This window comes from Pogoniulus pusillus, chromosome 34 (assembly GCF_015220805.1).
Source record: "Pogoniulus pusillus isolate bPogPus1 chromosome 34, bPogPus1.pri, whole genome shotgun sequence".
Taxonomy (NCBI): Eukaryota; Metazoa; Chordata; class Aves; order Piciformes; family Lybiidae; genus Pogoniulus; species Pogoniulus pusillus.
Window position 1 is genome coordinate 7,847,738 of NC_087297.1, and position 27,937 is coordinate 7,875,674.

Below are 27,937 nucleotides of genomic sequence, written 5' to 3' on the forward strand. Positions count from 1 at the left end.
ATCAAACTGTAACATGGCCTGCAGAAGAAAGTACTATTTTGGATCTAGACTGGGGATCTGCCTGGGATCTAGCCTAGACCTGATTGATTCATAAAAATTCAGCCAACTCTGAAAGACAGACTCTGCTTGATGAGTTTTTCTTCACCTATCTCATCTCAGTTAAGTAGCTGGGATGTCTGTGACTTTGAAAACTTTACTAAGGAAATGACTCAAACCAAAACCTTTGCTCTTTGCTTGAAACTGACATTGTCCGTAGGAGCCTTTATACACAGGGAAGCTTTTAAAGCTGTAACTTAACGATCTGTAGAGGAAATGAATCCATAAACCCAAGTCAGAATGAAGGACAGGCACATTCAATCGTTATACACAGGTTCTCCAAACTTTAGTAATTTAATCCTCCTTATCTTTTGACTCATTTGTATAAAATAGACTTTGTTTCTTTGAGAGAGAAGTTGTTTCTACACAGGGATTTAGAAACATCACTGCAGTCAGCAGCACCACTAACAAATAAATGCTCTTTTTTCCCCGGACTACAGTAAAGAAATAAATTTGTGTTGTTAACAGGAATTTTATATTTTCAGATAATATCCATGCAACAAAAATGCAGAAAGAATAAAATTTCTTAATATTCCCTGAGCAGCAGTAAGTTTGATCTTGAGTAGAATCATAGAATCAACCAGGTTGGAAGAGACCTCCAAGATCAGCCAGTCCAACCTAACACCTAGCCCTAGCCAATCAACCAGACCATGGCACTAAGTGCCTCATCCAGGCTTTGCTTGAACACCTCCAGGGATGGCACCACCACCTCTCTGGGCAGCCCATTCCAATGCCAATCACTCTCTCTGACAACAACTTCCTCCTAACATCCAGCCTAGACCTCCCCTGGCACAACTTGAGACTGTGTCCCCTTCTTCTGTTGCTGGTTGCCTGGCAGAAGAGCCCAACCCCACCTGGCTACAGCCTCCCTTCAGGTACCTCTAGACAGCAATGAGGTCTGCCCTGAGCCTCCTCTTCTGCAGGCTGCACACCCCCAGCTCCCTCAGCCTCTCCTCACAGGGCTGTGCTCCAGGCCCCTCACCAGCTTTGTTGCCCTTCTCTGCACAAATTCCAGCACCTCAACATCTCTCTTGAACTGAGGAGCCCAGAACTGGACACAACACTCAAGGTGTGACCTGAGCAATGCTGAGTACAGGAGAAGAATAACCTCCCTTGTCCTACTGGCCACACTGTTCCTGATCCAACCCAGGATGCCATTGGCTTTTCTGCCCACCTGGGCCCACTGCTGCCTCACGTTCAGCTACTATCTACCAGTACCCCCAGGTCCCTCTCTGCCTGGCTGCTCTCAGCCAGTCTGTCCCCAGCCTGTCCCCCTGCTGCTTGGGGTTGTTGTGCCCAAAGTGTAGAACCCTGCACTTGGCCTTGTTCAATCTCATCCCAGTGACCTCTGCCCACTCATGCAGCCTGGCAAAGTCCCTCTGCAGGGCTCTCCAACAGATCAACACCTGCTTCTAGCTTGTTGTCATCTGAAGACTTACTGATGCTGGACTCAATCCCCTGGTCCAGATCATCAGTAAAGATATTGAATAGCACTGGGCCCAGCACTGATCCTTGGGGAACACCACAAGTGACTGGCTGCCAACTGGCTGTGGCACCATTCACCACCACTCTCTGGACCTGGCCTTCCAGCCAGTTCTTGACCCATTTCAGAGTGAATCTGTCCAAGCCATGAGCTGCCAGCTTTGCAGGAGCTTGTTGTGGCAGATAGTGTCAAAGGCTTTGCTGAATACAAACACAGTCAGTGTATTAGGTAAATCAGACTCAGACTAGTGTTCGATCCTGTCAGGACACAGACATGCTTGTATATGTTGATGAAAAAACAGTTCTTCATAAATTAGACAGCCAACTGTGTTAATTATGACTTCCAAAACTGTAATGCACAGAAATTTTGAACAGACTTGAAGAGTAACAGCCTAGTACTACAAAGCTTAAGTTTTTGTCAAGAAGCTTGCTATCTATCAGTCTTTCTCCAGAGAAACATGTTTAAAAACAATCACAGCTCTATTTCAATTCCTAATCAATAGGATGGGTTTGTAATCCATTTCCTCTCTTCCCATGTCATATCAGTAGTTCCTTGCCGAGAACAAGGAAACAAATGAAGATTTATTGATTTTTTAATTCTTTGTGGGATGCTATAGAAGTTCCTTGCCAAGAACACGGAAACAAATGAAGGAGGTTTATTTGCCATTGGAATGGACTGCCCAGGGAGTTGGTGGAGTCAACTTCCCTTGGAAGTGTTCAAGAAAAGACTGGATGCGGCACTTAGTGCTATGGTCTAGTTGATTGATTAGGGCTGGGTTATAGGTTGGACTGGATGATCTTGGAGGTCTCTTCCAACCTGATTGATTCTACAATTTTATCAATTTTTTAATTCTTTGTGGGATTCTGTAAAGGTTCCTCCCAGGTGTGAGCACCTTGGAATCCTCAGGAATTTATGTACAGAAAGAAATAATACAGATTCACTAAGCAGATCACACTTAGGTGGTCCATGTAGTTCTCTCTGGGTTAGCTCTAACACAGGCTGTTTAACCGTGCAGTGCAGTAACACTTCTTCAGCTATCAAAGAAAACCACTTTGATGACCTGTAACGTAATTTGTCAGTCTGGTTATTTCAGAAGAAATACTGCAAGTTTTTGGAAGGCTGAGAACACAGTGATTTTAACTCTGTTTTGAACATAATAATCAAAGGCACTACAGGGTTTGGACGAGGATCTTTCTGGCCCTCTCTTTGCAAAATCCACCTTAATTAGTGGCAGCTTTATAAAGGGATTGTGAGAGAGAAATTGGCCACTGGAAAAAAAAAAAGACAAACTGTAAACTATAAACACAGGTGTATGTAATTAATGTTTAATAATAAAACTGCAATCATGTAGTAGCTTTTATCGAAGTGTGCTTTATAAATTCTAAGTATGCATTTTACAAAGATGATTATTAACTCAGTTTAACATCAGCACTGATGTCTTAAGTGACCTTCTCAAGTACAAAAAGCAACAAAAACATGACCTGTGGCCTTTTTAGTGTGCTTCCACCTGTACCAGAAAAAAATCATTTTTAAAGGTCACCAGCCTTTTATTACCCTCCAGCTGCAGTTGCCATTTTATGGTCAAGAAGGTGCATTCAAAGCAGTTTTATTTCCAGGTCCCTACTGACACTACCCTTTTGCCTGTCAATGTATCAGCTACTTGCTGTTTACGGAGTTTAAAAACTGAAGTTGATGGTGTAACTGCAAACTTGTTTTTCATAAGGTGTTTTGTGTTTAGGCATTTCTTGCTCAGTTATCTGGTCAGTGGTTTTATCCCAGTGCATTTATTTCCCCGTGGTGCTGCACAGCATCATTCTTTTGAGATTTACTGAGCAAAGTTGAGGATCGTGGAGGATGTGGAGGCAAATCTCGGCTGGAAAAACCTTGCAACAAATCCAGTTCAGACATCACTCTTCACAGCTCCTCCTTCGCGATCAGGGCTGCCAACTCAGCCGCCGCCCAAAGCAAAAGAACACAAGCCCCAGGCCGCAGCAGCTCCAGATCGGGTTGAAGTTGCAAGGCGGCTCGGCAAGGAATGGAGTCGCACCCCAAAACCGCCCAGGCCTGAGGGACGTGGTGCCGGCAAAGGCCTTTCCCGCGCAGAAAACCGCGGCAAGGCTGGGAGACTGTACAACCACCTGCGATGGGCACAGCCTGCCCTCAGCGCTGCCTGCGCCTCACAGGCCCGCTGGAACGGAGACCGTGAAAGACAGGAGAGGGGCATCTCCGGGGAGGTCAGTGGCCAAGGTCGGCGTCTCAACCCTCCCCATCACCATGGCGGCCACAGCGCAGGGCGGGAGAACGGAGAGAAACGAACTGCCAGCCCTTGCCCACACAGCCTCACCCCCATCCGCCTTCAGCCCCCACAGAGCGCATGCGCGCAGTGCTCGGGCCCCACACGTCCCCCGCGCTGCGCCAGGCCCGCCCAATCAGGAGCTGCGGCTGTGGCGGCGCCAAGCCTACAAAGGGCGGGGGCGTGGCGGCAGGCCTGGGCACTGGCTGGGGGTTCCCCGCGCCCCGCCTCCGGGGCTCCCCGCCACGTGACAGGGCCCGGGGCTGCCTCGCCAGGGGGCGATGCCCAGTAGGAAGGTACTTGCGTGCGCGTGCGGGGCGGGAGGGGGCACCGGCGGCCGGGGCGCAGCAGGAGCCGTTCGGTCCGGCCTGAGGCTCCAGCCGCCTTGCGGGCGGTATGGCGTGTTCCCCGCCAGCCTGCCGCACCTCTCGGCCCCGGGACGGGGGACGAATGGTAGAGGAATGAACGGCCCGCTACCCCCGCAGACCCAAGCCCTCAGCTCTGGCTGCCGGTGCTCCCGCCGCCCGATCCCGGGGCTGCGGTGTGAAAAAGACACACAGCTGGCGCCCTAGGGAGGGTGATCCCGGCGGAGGGCGGTGTTCCGTAACCGGCCTGGCGATGGCTGGGCGCGCCGAGCTCAGCCTGCGGGCAGACGCCTGCCGCAGAGCGGCTCAGCGGCGCCTCTTGGTGGGCTCTGGCCGCGTCTGCTGCCCCGCGGCTGCCAGTGGGAGAACTCTCGCTCCGGCTCGTTCGAGGCTATTGGCACCCGCTGGGGCCGCTGCCGCCTTGGTGTTCGTGATTGCGTAATGTTGACCTCTTCCTTGTCATTGCACTGTGGAAACACAGCTGGACCGAGAGGAAAGGGTGGCAGCTTTCTTTGGTAGGCGACAGGGGAAAACTGCAGGGGAAGGGTAATAAAAAGAGACCCAGCCAAATACCAGGCTTGGTGTTCTTCGGACATGTGCAGGAGTAGAGGGAGAAATCCCCTCTCTGCTTTTTTAGCTCTTCTCCCCTGGGTGGTTTGGTGTGTTAGGTGATGCTTGCAGGACAGTCGGTGGAATGCTGTCTCTGATTTGCAGCTCTCATGCCATTATTGAGCTCCTGCTGAAAGACTGCAAGTGTCATTATTTGCTATGTGAATGCAAATGGAGTTGAAATGACATCTGAACGCTAAACTGTTCTATTTTCCTTTTAGCATAATGGATCAAATGGTAACTGCATTTAAAATGAATTTCTAGGGAAGAAAACATCAACAAGCTTAGAATAGCCTACTGCACTTAAATTACCTTGTAATACTGGCACAATACACATTCTGAATGTATTGAAGCTCTTCTCTAGGGAAAAGCTGCACAGCCAACTGCCAAGGTTTAACCAGCTCTTCTTGTAAAGTGATGACAGCTTTTGATAATAGTAGCTCCTTTTGCAGTCAGATGTGATTGTTACTGTATTAATGGGAACTTCCTGGGGCTTCATTCTGTGGGCTTGGAGCAGCCCCAAGAAAGTGGGATTGTCTGGAGCAGAAAGGGCTGTGTAGTGCGTAGTCTTTGAACATATAGTCCCAGTGACTTCACACAGAGTGCTTATGGCTAACAAATACTTTGGGTAAGTAAAACATAGGTTGGTTGAGTAGAGATGTTCTAGATAGGAACATCTCCGTGAGAAGTATGGCAGCCCCATATTAGTAGTCTGTTGCTGTACGAGTTGAGTTTTCAGAGTGTCTCTGAACCCATGTGGGCATGTCTACCTTTATTTCACTGGAAATAACTACATGAGTAACTGGGGAGGGATTGTTTGGAGCAGTTCTTTTCAACAGGTAAAAGAGATGGCAAAGGCAAAAACACAATCGTAGAGTCAGTCAGGGTGGGAAGGGACCACAAGGATCATCTAGTTCCAATCCCTTTGTCATGGGCAGGGACACCCTACTCTACATCAGGCTGGCCTGAGCCTCATCCAGCCTGGCCTTAAACAGCTCCAGGGATGGGGCTTGAACCACCTTCCCCGGGCAACCCATTCCAGGCTCTCACCACCCTCATGGTGATCAACTTCCTCCTCACATCCAGTCTGAATCTCCCCACCTCTAGCTTTGCACCATTCCCCCTAGTCTTGTCACTACCCGATACCCAGTGCTTTTGTGAACAGAGCTCTACAGGCAATTTCTACAGAAGGAAGCCATCCTAGCTTCCCCTTTTGCTCAGCATTTCAGAGGTCCTATTTTGTCATCAAATGCTCTATGTAATTCAAAGGTCCTTTTGCCTACCTCCTTGCTTTGAAATGAATCATGATTTTTATGAGAGATGCCAAGTCTCTGTGCCTTAGCTCTTTTGAGCCCAATTCAGTGATACTTAATACCAGTATCTTGTTTCTTAATACATAACATTAATAAATTGCACAAGATTTTTTTTGTGCCCTGTTTTTGTGCCAGGGGAAGATGATGATGATTAACCTTGTGACTCAGGATTAGGAGAACTCACTGTTGTTGCTGCATTTCTTTGGGAACAGCATGGCTTTAGGATTAGCTTCATTGTAAATATTTATTCCTGAGAAACAAGCATTTAAAAATACAGGTTTATCAGCTGCCTTGAAGCAGGCTGGAGCGGATTAAAGAGCCTTTAGAGCTTTACATTACTGAATGTCAGCCAACATATTCCTGCAGCAGAGAGGTCCTTGGACACCAGACCTGTGTCTGGGGAGTAGCAGCCTTGGAGGCTTTGCAGAGGAAGGGTGACAGTGCCTTCCTTGGCATGGGCACTATCCCATCATAGTCAACAGCAAACAGCTGAAGACAGGCCCTGCAGAGCTGCACCCAGTTCACTCACACCTGTGGCTGTGGCCACACTCTTTGCAGCTGCTAGTGCAGTAGGATGTCTGTCATTTGAAGCCAGGTGATGCTATTTATGGAAGGTGTGCTTGCTGTTTCTCTTCTATTCTTTGGGCTATACTCTTCATCCAGAGGGGCCCCTCTCTGGTGTCATTTGTCTTCCTGACAATTACATGTCTCAAGGCTGTATCTGCGGGTATCTAGTTCTTTCTATTGCACACAGTATTCAGGTTACACATTTGCAATAAAAATACATTTGTGGGCTTTACATTTATATAGTCACATAAACATTGTGCATGTTGAAGTTATATAGTGGCTGCAAATTTCTGTGTGGTATAAGAAACACTCTGACTTTTCTGTATCAGGGGAGCAGGACATGTGGTGAGACAAAGCGGTAATTAACCAGAGTTGTCAGCGGTACTAAGGGTTCTTCAGGTTGTAATTAAGCTGATATGGTGTCAAGCAGCTGCTGGAGTGCTCCCACTGGTCCTTGCATCCTTTATTCTGCTGCTGTGCCAGCTGTAGATAAGTAGTGCTTCTTCCCAGAGAAGTTTGCTGCCAGTCTGTTTCCTAGTTGCTGTCTGTGCAGAGTCTGCTGAGTGCTTGAGAAGAAGAGGAAGAGGGGACTGCAGTTTCCTGATTTGTCATGAGACCACCTGCTCCGAGATATCCCTGTAGGGCTGCTCTGAAAACCTGAGCAGCACCTGCCTTTATCCAGGCTAGTGCAGTGGAGGATTAAATAACACACTTCTGTTGTTAAGTCATTAACTATTAAAAGTCTTTCTGCCTATCACAGCCTTGATTCCCTAGTGTCTCTGAAGGAATATTCCCAGCTGTTCAGAAGTGCCACTTCACATTGCACTCTAGCAATCTAAAAAGAAGCAGAACCATCCCTACCATCTAGGCACAAACCCAGCTACTTTTTCTGCTTTGGGTTGTTTCCATCTTGCCAGCTCTAAGCATACCCTTTCTATATTTCTCTACTTATAGGGAGTTAACATCTATGCATTATCAGTTACAAAACAGACAAAAGTTGCCAAAGACTCTCTTTGTCTGTTTCTTAGTTCAAAGTACGTTACAGCCTTGAGTTCCCAGCCTGGCTGAAAATATATGTACTGATTAACATAACTTGGGAGTAGTTCTCAGCTAGGAGCTGTGGTTGCTTGAGAAAGACTATCAGAAGAAGGAAGACATTCAGGCAGATAATGTAGACAACGTTTTGTAATAAAAGTTTCATAAATAGCATAGTGGGCTAAGATGTTTATCATGCTCAACATGGATTTATGTGTGTGAAAGGGCGCAGAATCTGAAAAACAACTTTGGATGTGATTACAGGCAACTCTCTTACCTTCAGCTATTTTCATCTATTGCATGTTGTTAGCAGTGGGTGCTAATAAGTGTTCTGCTTTGTGACTTACCTAATAGTCCAAAGGATTTCTGGTGTCCTGCGTAAGGAGAAGGCAACATTGGCCACTATTGTTTTTGGAAAATGAGTCTGAAAACAAATGTAGTTCTTGGAGCTGGAAGAGCCTGGGTTCGTTTGTTTGGTGGTTTAACAGGGAGCTGTGCAGTCATACTTACTTTGACCTCCTGCATCACACAGAACTAGATTAAATGCCGCTTTGAAGGAATTGAAGTGCATTTTAGTGAGCTGGTCCTATTTAGGATCATATTTTAATCTCTGCTGAGCAGTTAACAGATACTACAACTGTAACTTTGATCAACAGAACATGATGTACTTAAAAACAACTAGAGTGCTGGTAGTACTATTGAGTATTGCACAAACAATAGTTGTAAGTATTCCAGATGTTTTTTTTTCCTCATCTCATTAAAAATTGGAATTTGTAAGCACAAAATATTCAGGGGGTAGCTTAAGTTAACTTAAAGAATTGTGTGTACACTGTTTTCAGTGGTTTTGTTTTTCATTGTAGCGGAAGCGGTTTTGGAATGCAGAATGCACTCCCTTCCCAGATGAGACACCCTTACGGCTTCAGAAATCAAGTGTCAGGACATCAGTGGCTTCTGCTTCGATTTCCAATGCATGGCTCAGGTGTGGGGATGGTTTTCAGAGCACTCCAGTGCTGGAGGTAAAAGAATGGCTTAACAGTGTAAGGAAGAGATGCAAGCTGACAGTTGAACCAGTTTCCATGCTTGACTGAATTTCAAGATGTTGCCCTTTTTTGCATTGTTTCCCAGTTAACAGCATATTGCTAACTGTCAAAGCAGACAAAAATGGAAACCAGGGTTACATAAGGACATTGTCTTAACTGGTTAGTGTAATTTTTGGAGTAGACATTAATGTGTTATGGCTTAGATTGCCACTTGGAAAGTTTCAGTGCACTGAGGGATACAAAATTCATTTAACATTTGGGATGGAGTACTGCATTTCTCAAAAGAATATGGAACAAAAAGACTCCACTTTGCATGTGAAGATTTTTTTTTTGTTGTTGTTGTTAGGTCTAAAGAGTATGTTTGCAATAATTAATTCACTGTAGAAAATGCTGCTTTTTGATGACTCTGCAGATGCAGATTTTGCTACTGATGCTCTTTTTGGAAAGCATATCGAGCTGTGTTCAGTTTTGTATGCGTTTGTCTCATTGGTCAGCCAGCTCTGAGTGAGAAGTGTTTTGTGTTGAAAATCATCTTCCAAGTTGCCTTTTCTTTGTCTGCTACCGGGCAGTCAGTGTTGCATAGCTTATGGGATTTAATAAAATCAAAGGCCATTGAATACTTCCCTCTGTAGCCTTTGAATAGAGCACATGCTTTATCAAGCATGCTCTTCCTGTCTGCTTTTGACATTTTAATGCTGAAAATACTGGCTCTTGTTCTTTGCAAGGTCAGGTGTGATTCCTTTCATAGTCACAGTAAATTAACTTTCCTAAACGATGAAAATTTAATTTTCATGCTACTGTTCTCATGTTTCATTACCTCACACATTATATGACTGTAGTAGGAGATAGAAAAACTGGTTTGAAGTTGTGCCACTAAGTTATGGTGAATAACAAAAGTTTTGAGTATATTGCTAGGTACTGAATTGTCTGTAGTGTCTTGATGATTAAATGTCTATGCCTCTCTTTTTAATGTAGTCCCTGAGACCTACAAATAAGAAATCGAGGGTTAAGAAGCATCTTGGACCACTCTTAACATCTACTGAAAGAGCAGCAGGTACTTACAACTATTTCATGTTAGTGTTGCCATAAGATTGTTGCTTGGTTTTGCCCTTTATCAAGGTAGAATGTGGCTTGCTTTGGTTACTGGAATCAGAAGCTAATTTTGGTGAGAGACAGAGTTGTGATGCTTTTCTGATTGGGCTACTCTAGTCACCTAGACTTCCAGAGTATATTCTGCAAAGCTGCAGGCACCCCAGAAGCATTACTAGTGCTGTTTATACTCTTTGTTCTGCAGGGCCAGGATGTTAAAATTGCTCACATTAAGAGGAGAGAATGAAAACCAAGTCTTAACTGTCTAGATAGAGGGCAAAATTATTCTCAGCAGGTGCCAGAGAATGTTTTGTAAGTATGAGAGAAATCATACTGTATAAGTATGAGCGTTAGATAGGAAAACAACTTTGTCAGCCTCCTGCTTTCAGTCTTCTTAATGTACCTGAGTTGCTTTAATATGTAAGGAGATGTCCTTGCATTTCTCTTCTGGGCTTTTTTGCCTCCAAATCCCCAGAAACTGCCTAGCTTCCCATTACCTAAAAAGCTCTGACAGTGGTAAGAAGTGAAAGCTCTGCCTTCCTGTGATTGCAAATTCTATATGCTCCATGCTAGGCATTAATCCTTTTATCCTTTTTTTGTTAAATGATGGAGAAAGATATTTTTAATTGAAATGTCTCACTTCCAAGTACAATGACTATTCTTTGTTACTCCTGAAAAGTTTCATTTCTTTTTTACCTCAGGACAAAACTGGAGAATTATCTCTAGTGATGGAATAACTATTTGCTCTATAAAGTTTCAAACTCAGAATTCCAAGGACAGCCTATATTGAAACCACTTAAGATTTTAAAAGGGCACATGTGAGAGCATTGGGACTGAAGAACAGAGCCTCACTGCATAAAATGAAGTGTTAGTATTTAGTGTGGAGTGCCAGCAGGGAAATAATGTATAGGACATATGTAGTAGTTAATGCTCCAGTATTAATCTGTGATGCCTGGTGACACAAGCAATATTTTTTCCAGTTCAAAATTAGTTGAGTTTCATTTTTAAGTATTATTACATTAAATTTCTGTAACAGTCTAACAGTTCACAATTTTTTAAATAGCATCTACTGCTGCTGCAAGCTCTGAGGAAGCTGAGGACATCATATGGACCTCTAGTGGCAGTGACTCTTCAGACGATGGAAGTAAAACCTTGTCAGACAGCAAAAAAAGCCCTGCTTCCAAACCAGAGGAGTCACCCAGCAGACATGATCTGTTATTAGAGGACAGTAGTAGTGAAGGTGAGCTCAAACACAAGCAGATTGGTCAAGAAACGTTCTGTCCACTTCAGGTGAAACAGTGACAATTCTTTGAGGCCATTCTGACAAAATCACATGATCTAATCCTATTTTAATTAAGTCAGTTGTCATTTTTATCATGGATTGCATGTGAGCATGGGAATAAACTCTTAGGATAAATTACATACCAAAAAATGTATACTTTGGAGTAAAGGAGCATAAACAGGTTGCATATGGAGTAAAGCATGCAATACATGGTAGTTTGTCCTGTTTCTTTCTCTACTGTGGCACAGGTACTGGGGTTGTGAACAGCTTTCTCTGCCTGCCCTGTCCTACTGAAAGGTTACCACTAATAGCAGATGTTAACTTACACCAGATTTTCAGCTGTTCCAGGCCACTGTCTGAGGTACTTGCTTAGAACAGTTAATTCTGAACAAGTGCACTTGGAAAATCCAGTGCAACTGGAAACCTGCCCCTAAATAAACCCTAGGAGAACGAATAATAGCTGAACTAAAATCCCTACCTGCCTAAGCTGTTAAATATACTGCCTTTGGGGGAGAATTACTTTGAAATATCTTTTAAAAATGTATTTTTTCCTATCTTTCTTCACAGAAGATTGTCTGCTGGTAGGATTTAGCTTCTATGAGAGGCAGGATTATGAAATAATTCAACCTAAGATCAGTGGAACATGTGTAACAAACAAACCAACTCCAAAACAACCCAACGTTGCATTTTTTTTCCCCATGTTCAGGATACCTGTTAGATTATTCTGGCTTTGTTCTTCTGAATGGTGACTAAGAATTCTTTTTACAAATGTTTAATTTTAGATGAATTGGAGTTCATTGATTGGGGGAAGGAGAGTGATTCCTCTGAGAGGTGCGACGGATCAGAGAAGGATGACAACACAGTGGAGATATCAGACTCTGACTCCTGCACCAGTCTTAATTCCCTGCCCATCAAAGAGGAGAATGATGAGCTTTGTGAGGTGAGAAACTCTTTCAAATTTAAGAAAGAAGAAACCCCTTCTACTACAATTCTGGAGGGTATTCATACTCAATCGAGCTTATTCAGGGGAGCATGAGAGCTTTGCTTACCTTCTCTCTTCATAAGGAATTCTGTACACAAGACTTTCAAGGCATTTTCTTCTGACTGCCAAACCTCAAACCCAAGTGGTGCCTCACATGTAGAGCTTGGTCACTGAATCACTGGATGACTGAAGTGGGAAGGAACCTCTGGTAGACAGTCTAGTCAAACCCTGTGCTCAGCAGGGTCAGCTGAAGCTTGTTGACCAGAAATGTCTGATTGGCATTTGAGTATTTTCAAAGACAGATTCCACCACCTGTCTGAGTAACATACAGCAGTGCTTGGTCACCATTGCAGCAAAGAAGCTCGTTCTTGTGTTTAAAAGGCTTTCTTGTATTTCATTCTACGCACAAAGCAACATCAAGTTGGGGAGGTTTCTCACAAGAGAGATGGTGATCTGGATTATCTACTGCCCCTGGCTGTTGAGGGCCAGTGTCCAGATTTCCTGTACTGTGTTAGATTGGGACTGGTACCTGTTTCTCTTTAGTTCTTTGACACTCTGGCTATATAGAATCCAAGTACTGTGGATGCTGATGAGGGGCTATTGAGCCTCAAGGAGACCAAATGGGGATGACGTCAATGCTTGTCAATAATTAAAGGACAAGTGTCAGGAGGATGGAGCCAGACTCTTCTCAGGGGTGTGCAGTGACAGGCCAAGGGGCTGTGGATATGAACTGGAACACGGGAAGTTCCACATAAACGTAAAGGGAAAATAATCTTCACCTTGAGGGTGGCAGAGCTCTCCAGAGAGGTTGTGAAGCCTCCATTCCTGGAGTCATTCAGAACCAACCTGGTTAATTTACTGTAGGTGACCTTGCTTTAGCCAGGGCTTGGACTGGATGATATTCAGGAGCTCCTTTCAGCCCTCATCATGCTTGGGCCCCCTCGAGAGGCCGCCTGGCAGCAAAGGAAGCTGGGCTGGACGAAGGGAGGGTCCGTGAGCCCTGTTTGAGCAGGCTCCGAGGCTGCTGCCGCTGAGGACACACACTACACCGGTGTGCGGGACGGGTCGCCCTGACTCCGCTCCCCCGGGCGGCGCTAAGCCTCCGACTCCGTGGCTCCGTGCTCCCGGCGAGGCCCCGGCAGAGGGCGCTGCAGGCCCGGGCTGCGCGGCCCCAGTCCCGATCCTGCTGCCGCCTTCCGCGGGTGCGGCCCTCCGGCGGCGGCTCTGCCCGCGGCGAGCTAGGGTCGGGACCGGCCCCGGCAGGCGGGCTGGAGCTGTGCCACCGCCTGCGGGCCGGGGAGGGAAGCGGGCCGGGGAAGGCTGTTAGCGGAGCGGATTAAAGCCTCGATAGAAACTCATCCAGACTCGTGTGTTGAGTCTTCATTAAATGACTGTGAGGGTGCAGATGGAGCGCGGCAGAGATCCGCTCCCGGAGGAGCGGCGGTCCTTTGAATCGGTCCCACGGCAGGGCCCTGCCGCCGTTCTGGGGGTGCTGCCTTGCTGCAGCGGGCAGGTTCATGAAGTGGGTTCGGACCTAGTGCAGGACAGCGTGCCAGCTGCGGGCTCACCCCTGCGGCCTGGCTCCCGGCTCACCCGCACCGGGCTGCAGGGGCACCTCAGCACCTGCACCTCAGCCTTCAGGGGTTGGTTTAGTCGTTTTCAGGTGCGTGAAGAACCGGTATAAAAACAGTTAGGTCCGAGGCAGCAGCATCAGAAGAGACCTCGTGGTCTGCATAAATCTGGGAAGGCAGAACTAGGATTTATGCAAGCAGTAAACGTTGTTCTCCTATTGTACCTGAGCTCAGACTGGAGGTGAGGAGGTTGTTCACCATGAGGGTGGTGAGAGCCTGGAATGGGTTGCCCAGGGAGGTTGTTGAGGCCCCATCCCCGGAGCTGTTTAAGGCCAGGCTGGATGAGGCTCTGGGCAGCCTGATCTAGGGTAGAATGTCCCTGGCCATGGCAGGGGGATTGGAACTGGCTGATCCTTGTGGTCCCTTCCAACCCTGACTGATTGTATGAGTTGGGTAAATGCTGCAAGATACCTTCATATGGTCAATAGTGTTCATGAAAAGGCATTTTTGAATGCAGCCAAATGTAATAAAGCTTTTAGCTCTAACCAGAATCCTTGTGCTGCTGCGGAAGGTGAGGGCACAGTGGCAATCTGAGAATGCCTTTGCAACTGGAGTGCCATGCTGTGGGAATTTGCATGGGTGGTCAGTTTCACCAGTGAACTTTCTTCTGGGCACTTGGTTTATGCAGGAGGGTAAATCCTCAGTGGCTGCTGTCTCTGCTGTGTCTGCTGCAGTCTTTGTTTTGTGTTGCTTTACTTGGGGTATGCTGATTTGCTAGAGAAAAAAAATTGCAGCCAAGCTGTTTGAGAGGTTTCCAAGACAGAGCAGAAAGCAGTGCTCTCTATAGGAGAGCATTTGCTGTATGAGTAGTCTTTAAAAGGACCTGTTAATTTTGTGGTCTGGTTCCTGGTGGGGGAAGGGGGGGTTTAAAAAAAAAACCCAAATGTTGATATATGATCATTTTTGTGGTATTTGCTAAATCTCTGAAACCTAATGGAGTGTGTGGATAATCAAAAGACTGTGAAATTTATTTTACCCCACTTCAAAATATGCCAAATACTAAGAGGTTCTGGAGGTTTAGGACTGCAGCCAAAATATCTTTATGGTAGAAGTGTACTAGGTTTCTAATGGGAAATGTCGAAAACTGTGGAATGCTGCAGCTTTCTTTTCTCATATACCAATAGATCTGACTTTCAAATTGCTGTTCTTCAGTGGTAATTATGTGGAAAGACTTCATGTCAAGTTCTGGTACAAAGATGAAACTCATGCCTATTGGGACTGTAACTCCACACTCTACAAATCTGGCTTATATTCCAAGTCCCTGTGGTGTCTTTCCTATCAAGTGCCCACCTCTGACGTGTAAAGCTGCTTGGTAGAGGATATTGAGGGAGGCAAGTTGAAGCTGGTCTTGTGGTGAGCAGCTGCTTGCTAATTTCTGGTTTTGGTTCAGTTCAGGATTTTTGAAGAGAACATGTGCAAGATATGACATGGTCATGCTTTACGTTCCTTTGTATATTTTTAGGGCATGGGAGAGTTATTTAATTGTTAACCTTCCTTTGACCTATCACTAGCTGAATTTTTGCTCAAGGTAACGCAGGACAAAGATCTGGCAAGACCTGATTCCAGATGACTTTATTCTGAGAATTCCTCTGCTTTCATTTAATAAATGTTTATAAACATCTGGGAGCTGCTCCGGGTGAGGGGACAGACTCTGCTCACTTGCTCCCTGTGATAGGACAAGGAGCAGTTGGTCTAAGTTGCAGCACAAGAGTTTCCACCACAACACAAGGGGGAACTTCTTCACTGTAAGGGTCACAGAGCACTGGAACAGGTTCCCCCAGAGAGATTGTGGAGTCTCCTTCTCTGGAGACTTTCAAGGCTTATCTGGATGTGTTCCTCTGTGATCTGTGCTGGATTGTGTGGTCCTCCTCTGGCAGAGGGGTTGGACTCGATGATGTCTTTGGGTCCCTTCCAACCCCTAATATCCTGTGATTCTGTGATTTGCTTGTCGTAGATATCTGGTGGACCTTTTTCTTGGAGACTAAAGGTTAACCTTTGTTGCAGCACCATAATGTTAACCTTTTGGCAGACCTGTTTTTTGGAAGAGAACCGCATCATCACCTCCAAATCAATCTGATGTACTGGTCGTCTGATGCATTGGTCATGACTAGTTTTTGCTTAATTTGGGCAGAGCCCTTGTCTCATGACCAGTTCTTATCACATGCAGAACTTAAGCTCATCTCTGAATTGTTTTCAACTTCTAAATGTTTTGATGCTAGGGATTACAGAAGCTCTAGTGCTCTTGTAGGTGGATTCATGTCACCTGCCATACTACCTCCTAAACTGGAAATGGTTTCTGGCCCTGTACACTGTGTGGCATCACCTTCTGTACTGGGCTTCCTCTTTAAAACACTTTCTGTAATGGAATCCTTTGAAGTAGGCCAGCATTTGTTTGCACTATATCATGTTGGTGTTTTGCAGAATGTGGTCTTTGATTTTTTTGTCCTGTGTGTTAAATCTACTTATCAGTTTCTGATGAGTAGTCAGATTTGCTTGCTTTGTATGCAGTGCAAGTGAGATTTATCCCAAAATTGTGTAAAGAGAAATTTTCACCCTTAGTACTGCTAATATGTAGGAGTTAGTCTCACCTACTTGCTGTGCAGCACTAATGAAGCCTGATTCCAGCAGACCCTCTTTATTGCAGAGCATGCTAATAAGCTCGTCTACTGATCTTCTAATTTGGCTGAAAAATAATCAAAAAGCCAAGTGGTTAAGGGCTCATTTCCTTTAAATGCAGAATGGAAGTATCCTTGAAGTGTCTTGCTGTATGTTGACAGACAACTGAAAAAGACTTGCCATATTTAGCTTCAAAACTCTGTTAAATGGATCACCACTGGGTTCCTAGCTCTCTGTGCTGCAGTGTGTGTATACTGACACTGGGTAATCTGATGTGATGTTGGCTCTTGTGCAAAAATCATTGTAATGGTGTGCAAAAGGTTGATTGTGGAGTTTTCTCTGGGTGAAAAATGCATTACTTGAAGTCTTTGCACGTGGATGTAGGGTGTATTTCTTTTTATCTGAGCTTTTGAATCACTGACCTTGCATATGTTTGAGAGTTGTTTGGATGTGGTGCTTGGAGATATGGGTTAGAATGAACCTTGCAGAGTAGCATTACTGGATGGGCTAGGTGATTCTGAGAGGCTTTTCCAACCTCAATGTTTCTGTGATTCTGTGCAATAAGGTTCACTCGGAATCACAGAATTGCTTAGATTGGAAAAGACTTTGAAGATCGAGTCCAATCATTAGTTTCACACTGACAAGTTCTTGACTCATTTGCTTAGTTCATGGTTTTACTACTGACTTTAACTTTGCTTTTTAAAAAAGCTTAAACTCTGTCCTTCTGTAGTATTACATTGAAGAGGATTCAACATCTCTAATGAAATTCTGAAGTGATCACTTGAAAGATGAATATGCCAAGATTTGGCTGTTATTTCTGGGCCTGATTTGTGTCCTTGATCTCTCAATCCATTATAATGATAATTATAACTGTTACTGGGTTGTTAATTAGAATTGAGTCTAGAACTATTGTTGTGTAACAGAATTCAAAACAGGTTATCTCAAGCTAGGAAGTCATTGTTACAGCAAATGGAATTTGTGTCACCCTGTCAGACTGATGACTTCACACTGATAAAAGGTAATGGGGCGACCATGTTATTGCAAGTGCTTACTTTTGTCAGTCAGCTTATTAGAATATATGCAAGAATACTTCTAAATGTGTACTTCATAGAATAATTCAGATTGGAAGAGACTTCAGAATGTCTTCAGCCTGCACAAAACAGGCTCAGGTGCAAGGTCAGACAAAGTTGTTTAGGGCTTTATCCAATTCAATCTTGGGAAAGTCAAAGGATGCAGACAGCATAAGCAATCAGGGCAACATAATTCTTTCCTCTTTGTCTTCTCCAAAACTGGAACCTTACCTTGCTGAATTAAACTGGTCTCTTCTAGCAGGGCTCTTCAGCTGGGCTTTTTGAGTCAAAAGACTGTAAATCAGTAGTGGTACAGAAACAGATGCCTTTTGCATTCATATTGGCCTTTGTAGCTGAGCTACTGGACAAAACTGAACTTGTGCACTAGCTTCTTTCTTCCAGATCTACAGAGGTGTCTCTGCACCTTCTGATCCAGAAGTCAAGCTTCGAACCTTAGTCACAGGCAGTAGTTTCCCTGTCAACTTTGTTTCCATGATTTGGTCAGATTATCAGAACAGGAAACAGTGTGTGTCTGGGGGGACTGTGGCTCTCTGTATTGTAACTGACTTCTCTTGAAGTCTTCAGTTAATCACCCTGTTAATTTTAAATCAGGATTGAAGACATTAGTTCAGCTAATATCTAAATGGCTTAGATGTTCCTTGCTTTGATTACAAGTATCTTGGGGAGATTTTTCTTTATAATTCCAAGACAGGAGTTTAAATCTCAGTGTAAGTGAGAATGATGCAGTCAAATGAGTGTCCTGACAGTCATTAAGTATCTTTTTTAGTGATATAAAAAAAAAAAAGTCAAGACCTTGGTGGCTGTTTTGAATGAAGCTTCTTTAATCACAGTTGTCAGACTTACAGGTGCTTGTGTGTGTTTGTGTATCCTCTTGCAGGTGATCCTGAGCATCACTGAGGCATCTGTGCTTTGTGTCTCATTTGTGAAATTCCCTGGATGTTTTATTAAGTATAGCAGACTCCTGTGTACCACATCCTGAGTATACAAAATCTGATGGATCACAGGAGCTACCACAATGACATAAACAGACTTCAGACCTTGCTGCCTTGTGCTGTCATTCCCAGACTGTATTTTTACATTTGAAGTGCTGGGCTATGTGCTGCTAATCCAGCCTCTCTTCTTTGTTTAACTTAAGGCTTCAGCTGGGCCGCATATTGTTGCTTGCACAGCTCTGGAGAGCCACAACTTTAAGTGCAGCTGACAGCATGGCTATCTCGGCATCCACCTATTGAATGCCTCCCTCTTTACTGTCGTTCCCTCCTTTTGCCTGGTCTTTCAAACAGGATTCAAGTGGCCTGTGTGAATTTTCCTGCAGCTACATGCCACAGGAGGCATCTGCCTTTCCTCAGGTCAGTCACCTTTTGGCTTGCTTCACAGCACTGCAGAGGGTCTGCGGCAGTAGCAGGAGAACCAAAGTAATCTGCTTGCCCCGTGGCCCTGACCTCCACCTCGAGAGGTGAAGCAAATAAAGAGGACCTGTGTCTTCAGTTAGTAGGCTGCTTGGTGCTGCAGCAGAGGCTACAGGAAACAGCAGAGCATGCACTGTTGGGAGTGTAATGCTCTCATCTGAGAGGAGACAAAGGATAAAGCCAGAGAACTTAACTCTTACAGGAAGGTGAAGGGTTTTCCCTTGTTTCCCCACCTCTGAGCCTTTCTGTTTGCCAGTACAGGTGATTTGCTGATAGTTCTGGGTGCTGCAAGTAGCTGTGAGGACAGTGAGAAAGCTACTGGGTTTTCATTTGTCCAGCTTTGTCTTCCAGACTAGTTCCTAAAGGTGTCTCTCAGGACTCCTCAGGCCAAATTGGAGGAGAGATTGGTTTGAATTTGTTTGAAATCCTTTTGGAAGGAAATGGTGGAAGTTTTGCTGGAATACATAGGACCAGTCTTAATCATTTCTTGTTCTGATAAATGTGCTTTCTGAATACTGTGCTTCTGGAGGGAGAACCGAATAGAGTAGATTGGCTAATGACTTGGATTCTCTAAAAGCCTTTAATCAGATCTTTCTTTGTGGATTGTCACTTTGGTTTACAGATTTTATGACCTTTTAGTGGCTGGTTGTGTCTCCCATTATGCCAGTTCATTGTATCAGGCAAAGGTCTGAATATATCGGAGGAAAGCAAAATGCTCTTTTATTACTAGACATATTTGTGGCATCCAGTGATGGAGAAGATATATTTCACATCCTTTTAAGGCACCTTATTGCTGCTCACATCTTCTCACAAGTGAACCTTGCTGGTTTGGGGATTTGTGGCAGCAGTGTAAGACAGCCATACACTTAGCTATCTGGAAAAAATGCATCTATAATGCTCCTTATAGAATGGCTATTAGGTAGGATATTTAAATGCCCAAGGGTAACATCCCTTTCCTGGTAAATCAGGTAAAACATGAAGTGTAACAATCATCCAACTATCCTGGTATTTCAGTTTCATCTTAGGAGTTTGTCACTCTTCACTGAAACAGAACTATTTCTTTGTGGTAAGGTTTAGTGTGTCCTGGCTCTTTGTAGAATCTGCTGAATTATGAATATCTGGAAATAAATGTGAAGTGCTCTAAACAGAGGGAAAGCAAAGTTTAGAAACTATTCTGCACTAACCGTGAGGTTTTGGAACCCCCCTGTGGTTTTTCTGTTTTGTTTCTCTCTCTTGAATGGATGAAGCTCTTGTATATCTCTGCTTGTCTTTATCTGGCATGGAGGAAGGCAGCTTTGTGGGGGGTTTGTGGCTGTTTTTAAGTCCTGCCACTATCTTTTGCATGCAAAGAATGCAGTTTGGTATGGTATGGGGAGCAGGACAGGACATTTGTTCTCACTGCAGTGTGTTGGATAGATAAGAGAAGTCAGTGGGGGGTAGAACAAATGAAATCAAGTGGAGACATTTATAATAAAACATAAGACATTTGGATGTGAGAACTTCTGTTGGGCGGAGGTTTGGCTTTCTTGGGGACAGTGAGGTGGGGTGAAATCCCAGTGTTTCTCATATCCAGTTTGGCAGGGTCGTGTCATGTTCTGTTGCTCTTGCTTTGTGATAAACAGTTTCTAGACAAATGTCTGAATCATCTGTAGATGACAATCCAGATTTACAGTCCCTTTGTTATCAGAACACTTGCATTCCAGGCCAATAAGCTTGGCGATGGCTTAACCCATGGAGATGGTCTCTAGTGGGGATAAAACTTTGTAGCTGGAACATGTTACAGAAGATTTTGTCTGCTCTGCAAAAATCTGTTAGCACACTCCTGTATATGCCAGCTGCATACAACCCTGCTGCTCTCATGCCTGCTTTTTTTTTCCCTTTTAATGTATCACTATTTGCCTTCAGATCAGGGTAGCAGCCTTGACTACTTCACGGTTTTATCTTTGTCCTTGATCTCTCTGGAAATATGCTTATGAATTGTGAGTAGTGGGAGAAATATCACATGAAGTAACAACTTCATTATTTCCATTATTCCCAACTTGCAGCATTATTATTCCCACTTCCTGGATACATGAAGAAGCTGTTCCTACCTGGCTGTTGATTCACTGTTAAGTCCCAGCATAGTGGCATGCTTTTTGACTCAGTCCCAGTCATTCTCCTCCCACTCTGTCTCCTCTTTCCAGCACGGTCACTATTTCACTCCCTTGTCCCCATTCACCCTCACCTGATCATTGCATGGTCTCAATTCACCAGGTCTCTTGCCTAATACAATTGCTTAGTTCTCTGCTACCAAATGCTCTCACCTGGATGCAGCTTTTCAGACATGGTGGCTACAGTGGCTCCTCACATCCAGTGTCTTACTAGCACGGTGCTGTTGTGGCAGCCTCCAGCATCCTGCACACAACTCTAGTTCTATAGATGTATTTTTCTCATCATTCCACCAGTGGAGGAAAGCTCTGTTCTCCTTTTGTAGGAAACTTGATGGGGCTGTTGGCAAGCTTGGTGTTTCTGAGGTATTTTGCAGATACCTTGATACCTTTTTGTTCATGGGAAAGGAACAACTGAAGCAAGTGAGGAAACCAGACTGGAATTATCTGCTTGTGAAGGTGCAAACATGATGGGTAGAGCAACTTTACCCTGGGCATAAAATAGCTATGGATGAGAAGGGTTGAAGTTTGTTCTGGTGTTTAAATATGCTAAAAGGTTGCTAAAATACTGCAGTTTAAAAAAATCTGTTAAGTTTGCATTTCAGCTGTACTTATGGATAGTAGTTTTCATCCTCCTATGCACAAAACCTCTGCCTCTGCAGTGTAACTAGAAAAATTTAAGATCGAGTTGGTAAGAGTGATCAGGTATTTGAGATGTTTAATGCAAGAGGGAAAAATTCCATAGAATAGGAACCTTCATTCTCAGAAAGGTTGCTGTGGAGAGGACATGAAAGGAAACCCACTGAATTATGAACAGATAGGGAGAAGTAAACAGAATGACTAGAGACTGCATGACTAAGAGACATCAAGTGAAACTAGCAGGTTGATTCAACATGAAAAAGATGATTGTTCATCCCACTGTATGAACTGTGGAGTTCGTTCCCACAGGATGATATACAGATACTCAAAGATTACCTGGCTTCAAAACTAATTGGACACAAACTCGTAGAAGACAGATCTGTTAAGGCTTAAATACAAAGATCTTGCCTCTGTTGGAAGCCGCAAACTGGAATCAGGGAGACTGTTCTGTGGCAGCATTGCCACATGCTTGTCTTGTTTTAAACTCTTCCACAAACATCTGACAGTAATCATTGTTGGAGACAAAAGTAGGGGGCTGGAATGATCCTGGGTAGATTGCCCTACAGCTATTCCATGTTTGTGCTGTGGGCTTTTCAACGTGTATGAATTTTGTCCTCTTCCTGGTGCCACCCTCAGTGTGTTTTCTGCAGAGCAATTGAGAAGTCACATACCAAAAGAGTATGTTTCAGATGCACAGATTGCACTGGGTTGGAAGGGACCCTTAAAGGTCATCTTGTCCAACCCCCCTGCAGTGAGCAGAGGCAACTAGATCAGGCTGCCTAGGGCCACATCAAGTCTGAGCTTGAATGCCTCTAGGTATGGGGCCTCGCCAACATCCCTAGGCAACCTGTTCTAGTATTTTACCACTCTCTTTGGAAATTCTTCCTCATGTCCAGCCTAAATCTACCCTGCTCTGATTTCAAACCATTGCCTGTTGTCCTCTCACTACAGTTGATCCAAGCTTGGTGCAGTGCAGTGGTAGGAGTTGTGGCAGCTATAGGGGAAAGCATCATATTTCCTTTCACTCTATTCTTTGCAGACAAGCACAGGGAAAAGTTAACAATATTGCAGACAATAATGTAACAGTTTCACAGAGCCACTTGTAAATCCAGATTATATAGCTGGCTACCAGGAAACTTCAACGGGGAGCTTTGGCTAATGTGTTCCTCCTTTGCAGTACTCTTGTAATGTAAGGCACCTGTGGTGTGATGAAAAGATAGAAGAGATTTTTCTGTGGTGTTTACTTACTGATTTATAAAGGAAAGATCAAGGCAGCTCTTTGCAGTAATAAATAAATCAGCTTTAGCCTATAGTTACTGGAGGAGGTATGGAGAGACAGGTATGTTGTTCTTTTGCATAGTTTGTGGTGGATTAGGAAATAACAGGCTATATAGACTTTTCCAAGGGTACAAATTTAGGACAAGGAAATAAAATAAGGCATAACTGCCACTCTCATGTGCCTAAAAAGCAGTGAGCTGGGCAGCAGATAAGGTTGTAAGTTTAAACAACAACAAAATCAATGTTTTTACAAGAAACAAGTCAAAACAATGCAGGAGGATGATTATTCCCATCTACTTTTTAACCTTTAGATGCACTTGAGTCTCATTTTCCATGTTATTTTTTTCCCTGCAAACAGCAGAGCTAGATTTGTTTCTTACAATATTTTTGATGTGCAGCTTACTTAAATTGTAAGTAAATGGTAAGGTTCTGTGATTGTTTATTCTTTTCTGTAAAAGCATTTCATTGTTAAAAGCCTAACAAAGGAGTTGTGGAGGGGAAAAAAGTGAAGTAGGTATTGCAAAGGGACAGAGAATTCTTTTCTTATGTGGCCTTACACTTTTATGTATATGATTGCCAAGTATATGAGTGGCTTCATAAATCTAATGAGTTTGGAGAAGAAATTAGGTCTGGGAAAATATCTGGTTTGGTATCTTCAATGTTAAAGGGAAAAAAGAAGTCACTGAAAAAGGCAAATGCATCACCTTTGATAATGAAGATGAGTTGATTCATCACTTCTGTATGAGTCTTAAGAGCAAAATATTACTCATGTTCTTGTTTCCCATCGTGGGAATATACTACTAAGTATAAATAATTAAGTTAGTTACCATCATGGTTCACTGTGAGTGAATTGGAAGAAATATCTGAGGCAATGGAGAGGAAAATCAGAACATGATTTTGTGTGGTACTGAAAGGCAGCATAACTCCTATATCATTCCTATGTGGTGCAAGTCGCTTTTTGAAGCCAAGAATGGCAGTGAGATTTAAAGGGGGATGTTATACCATGTTATTATTAAGTACTCTACAGAGTTTTTTGTTATGTGTGCCTTTGCTACTCCCTTGAGCATTCTCAGGTTGCCATTTCTGCATGTTTAATGCAGCAGTTGCTTATGGATCGTGACTTCAAAACTTTGTTAGTGAAGAAGCAAAACTTCTTGACTTCTCTGCATGCAAATTGTATGGTGTTTAATGCTACTCAGCTGTTACTTCATTGCCATCAATTAATTTGTAATCATTTTGGAAGATGGTGGAAGTTTTCTACTGGTCTTGCATACCCCAGACATTGTGAGCAGTCGGAAGTAATAATGTAGTCTTTGACATCGTCCTGATTCTTGTCGTCATCACTGAGATGGAGAAGTAGGACTACTGTGATAGAATGCGTCGTGGTTTCTTCTCACATTCTGAGCAGGGAGGCATGATTTAAGAGACCACTGAATGCTAATTTCTGCTGCTTTGTTACCATGCATATTTTAAATGGAAGAACAGCAAATGGATTTAATTTTTATGGGATTTGCAGCCAGTAGATCATAAAAATTCTCCGTCTGCTTGTTAACAGCACTGTATTCTGCTTTTTAGATGATGATGATTATGCAGCTTATGTGTTTTCCTGAACTGGAATGAACTGGAATTGAATGAATGAAATGTTCTGAAGGAGATTCAAACATGTTGCTACTATTGTAGGGTTTAACTGCAAGAAAAGTACCATTCAATGGTTTCTTTCCTCCAGTGCTATGTCTTTTTCAAATGCACTTTGTTTCATAGGCTCTTCAGCTGGCACAAAGTCACTGAGCTGAGGTTGCTGCTTTTTGCATTTTTGGTACAGGTCTCAGCATAACACTCTTCAACTTTTCTGAGGCATCTTTAGGTGCTGCAGCAATAGTAAACCACAACAGTATTGGGAATTGGTGACCACTTGTGGTACCTTCCAATTACTTTCCTTGCTGATATTAAGAAGCTGAATGGTATTACCAGACTTATGCAGTGTTTGGTTTAAAAGTGGATTGTGCAGTTTATTTGTTCTGTGGAGAAAAATCCAGTAAGCTGAAAAATCAGCTGATGGTCTCCTGGGAAGTTCTGCAGTTTCAGATCACTTTTGTCTGAAGGAATATGTCAGGGAAGAAGCATTCCCTTGCTTACTTCTTCTTTGCTTTGTGCATCTCATATAGGCCATCCATCAGATAAGATGCTGAGTTCAGGTCTCTGGCCTGATGTTTCTTGCTGGTCTTACTTTGTTGCCTTGATCTCTACAACTTTTTAACTGCTGCTTTGTTGTACATTTAAGTTCTCTGCTTCCAGAATCTCACTGGTATGTTATCTCATGTGGCATTATAACAATGTTTATGGATTAAAGCAAAAGGAAGCTCTGGTTTGCTGTTTAAGTCTGAAAAGTAGAGTGAAGAGGTTGCTTCTCTTCTGATAGATTACTTCTGTTTAGTGAAACTGAAAATTCATATCTGGCACCTCAAGCTCTTTGGCAGATATTAGTCCCAATATGTTCAGTTTCTAAAAAGAACAATGCTTTAATTTTTTGCTAAATCAAACTGGACTCATTGCATGTGTAAAAACAGAAACAAACTGTGCTGGGAAAGGAATTAGTTTTTTTGATGAACTTACTATGTAGTGCTGCTGTAGAGAGAGGAAGTTATGCTGTGAAAAGCCAGTACTTGGTAAAACTTAAACCACACAAAGGACAAACTTAAGGCATAACAACGTGGAAACTTAAAGTGAAGAAGATGGCAGTTACTGATAGAAAAGGTTTCTTTAAAAAGTGAGAATGAAATTAAGACTGAAATGTTATTTAAATGAGCTGTGAGTACAAATCTGGTCTAGCGTTTTGAAACTCTGTAGAATCCAGAAGCCTAATGAGTTGTAAGACATTGTTGCTGTGGTTAAAATGTGGTCAGCAGCAGTGTGTGCATTTGTTTGTAGAAGAATATGTCAACCTGCACTAGCTTTTGAAAAAAAGTGCACATGCTTCTCCCAACCCTCCGCTGGAATTAGTGAAAACAAAACCAAGTCATCTAGAAATACATTCTCATACGTAGCTGCCAATGAGCATCTCCTTCACTGCAAAGACAGTAACCTGTATTTAATCAATTGAAAAGTCATAGAATCATAGAAATCAACCAGGCTGAAAGAGACCTCCAAGATCATCCAGTCCAACCTATCACCCAGCCCTAGCCAGTCAACTAGACCATCTTGAGTTCTGTGTGCATAGTCAGGTGCACTTTGTCTGCCTCTGTCTGCATTTATTGTGACCACAGATCACGTCAGTCTGGTTGTTTTGCCCTGTAGGTAGCTAGACATTTTTTCCTTTCACCTATTTTCTGTGCTTTTCATCTGCTCATAAGTCACTTCCAGACCCAAGTGGTATGAGGACTGACAGATCAAGTGTTATGAAAGCAATAAAATTATAATGCTTTGACTTTAAATATTGCAGTAGCTCGAATGCAACACTAACCTAGTTCTGGCGTTATCCCAGTTTTACTCACTTGTGGATGTGATTTGTATCTCTCATCTGCTGTTGCACTTCCTGCTCCTCTGAAGTCATGTATCTGTGTTACTTCTGCACCTAACAGCTCAGTCTTGTTTTGGATGTGTCCTAGATTCTTTTCTCTGACCCTCTAAATGAACATTTTAACTATTTAAAAATGGGGGAGGAGAAAGTAGGCAAACATGTTGGGTTGTCAGGTTCTGCAGCATTACTGACACAAGTGCTCTTCACTTTGTTAGCAGGTGACCCAACTCTCAGCTTAACTTGACATCTTAATGGAGCTACAAGGTACAGCTGTTCTGCAATGTCTGAGTCTTGTTTACACTTGTTTTTTTTAAGGAGGGTGACCTATCTGGTTGTATTTAAGAAAATAAACATAGTCTCTCATCTAGACTTAGATTTTCTTCCTACCTGAGCAGATATGTAACTAGCTGGAGCCGTGTGCTGTTGTGCTTGCTTTCATATGTATATAGTATAGATGCACTTATGGCTCAGGATTCAGCTATGCTTTCAGAAGGGGGTTTCACCATGAAAATTAGTGTTGGACAGGTGGTCTTTTCTTCTTAAGTTAAATAAAACTGATCTGCTGCAGTTAAAAGCTTTGATTCAAACTCTGCACTAAAGTCTAAAGATTCAAACACTGTGTAAAGTCAGGGAATCTATTACTTTGGTTTTGATCCTAGATTTATGGAAGGAACTTTAAAGATTCATCTACTTCCAACCCCCCCACCATAGGCAGAGATACCTTCCACTAGACCAAGTTGCTCAAGGCCTCATCCAACCTGGTCTTGAATCAGTTAAGATGCTCTAAACCACAAAGGAAAGTATCATCAGGACTTAGCAAACTGAAATCCTTCATGATCCAGGAGAAGGGCGGTGGAGCACAGGCCCTGGTGGCTTTTTGTGTTCAGCTGAAAAATAGGAGGACTTGTTGCTTTATCCTTCAATTTTAAGACACCCCCAACTCATTCTTTACACATGTAATTCAGAGTCTTGAAGGGTGTAAGAACAAACTGTCTTGCTGACTGCATATGCAATACCAACTTAATCTTGCCCGGGTTGAGCCTTTGCAGACAAGTAGCCCGCGTGATTGCGGTAAGTGTGTCACATCCTGCCCTCAACTTTGCCCTCCTTGGAGGCTCTGGCAGGCTCCCTGTGGTTTGCCCACTAGCCAGCTGGGAGTGGCTCGAGAAAACTTCTCCAACCTGTGGATCTGGTTCTCGAGCAAACTTTCAGACTTAACAGTACCTTGGTGCTGCTTGCCAAGCTCAATTAGGAGAGAGGCGAGGGTACCGGGGCAGGCTTTCAAAGTCTGGTGGAGAACTCACCTGTAATTTTGTGACAGATTTAATTGGGTGTATACAAAGCATGTTGTGTGGGGATCACTGTGGGTTTTGTTCTCCTTAACAACCCAGTAAACTCCTTTGTAAACAGGAGACTGCTGAAGAGCTTCCCTCTGCTGTGAAAATCTTCTCCCGG

At 43.6% G+C, this 27,937-nt stretch overlaps 1 protein-coding gene across 1 annotated transcript in view; it reads left to right on the forward strand.

Annotated features, from left to right (window-relative positions):
- The first annotated feature begins 4,053 nt into the window (after nucleotides 1–4,053).
- Nucleotides 4,054–27,937, forward strand: part of SPIDR (scaffold protein involved in DNA repair) — a 199,134-nt gene continuing 175,250 nt past the window's right edge. The window contains exons 1-5 of the mRNA XM_064170710.1: nucleotides 4,054–4,168; nucleotides 8,622–8,777; nucleotides 9,777–9,855; nucleotides 10,954–11,130; nucleotides 11,955–12,112. Coding sequence (XP_064026780.1) covers nucleotides 4,154–4,168; nucleotides 8,622–8,777; nucleotides 9,777–9,855; nucleotides 10,954–11,130; nucleotides 11,955–12,112 — 585 coding nt within the window. The 5' untranslated portion in view covers nucleotides 4,054–4,153. The remainder of the gene's footprint in view (nucleotides 4,169–8,621; nucleotides 8,778–9,776; nucleotides 9,856–10,953; nucleotides 11,131–11,954; nucleotides 12,113–27,937) is intronic.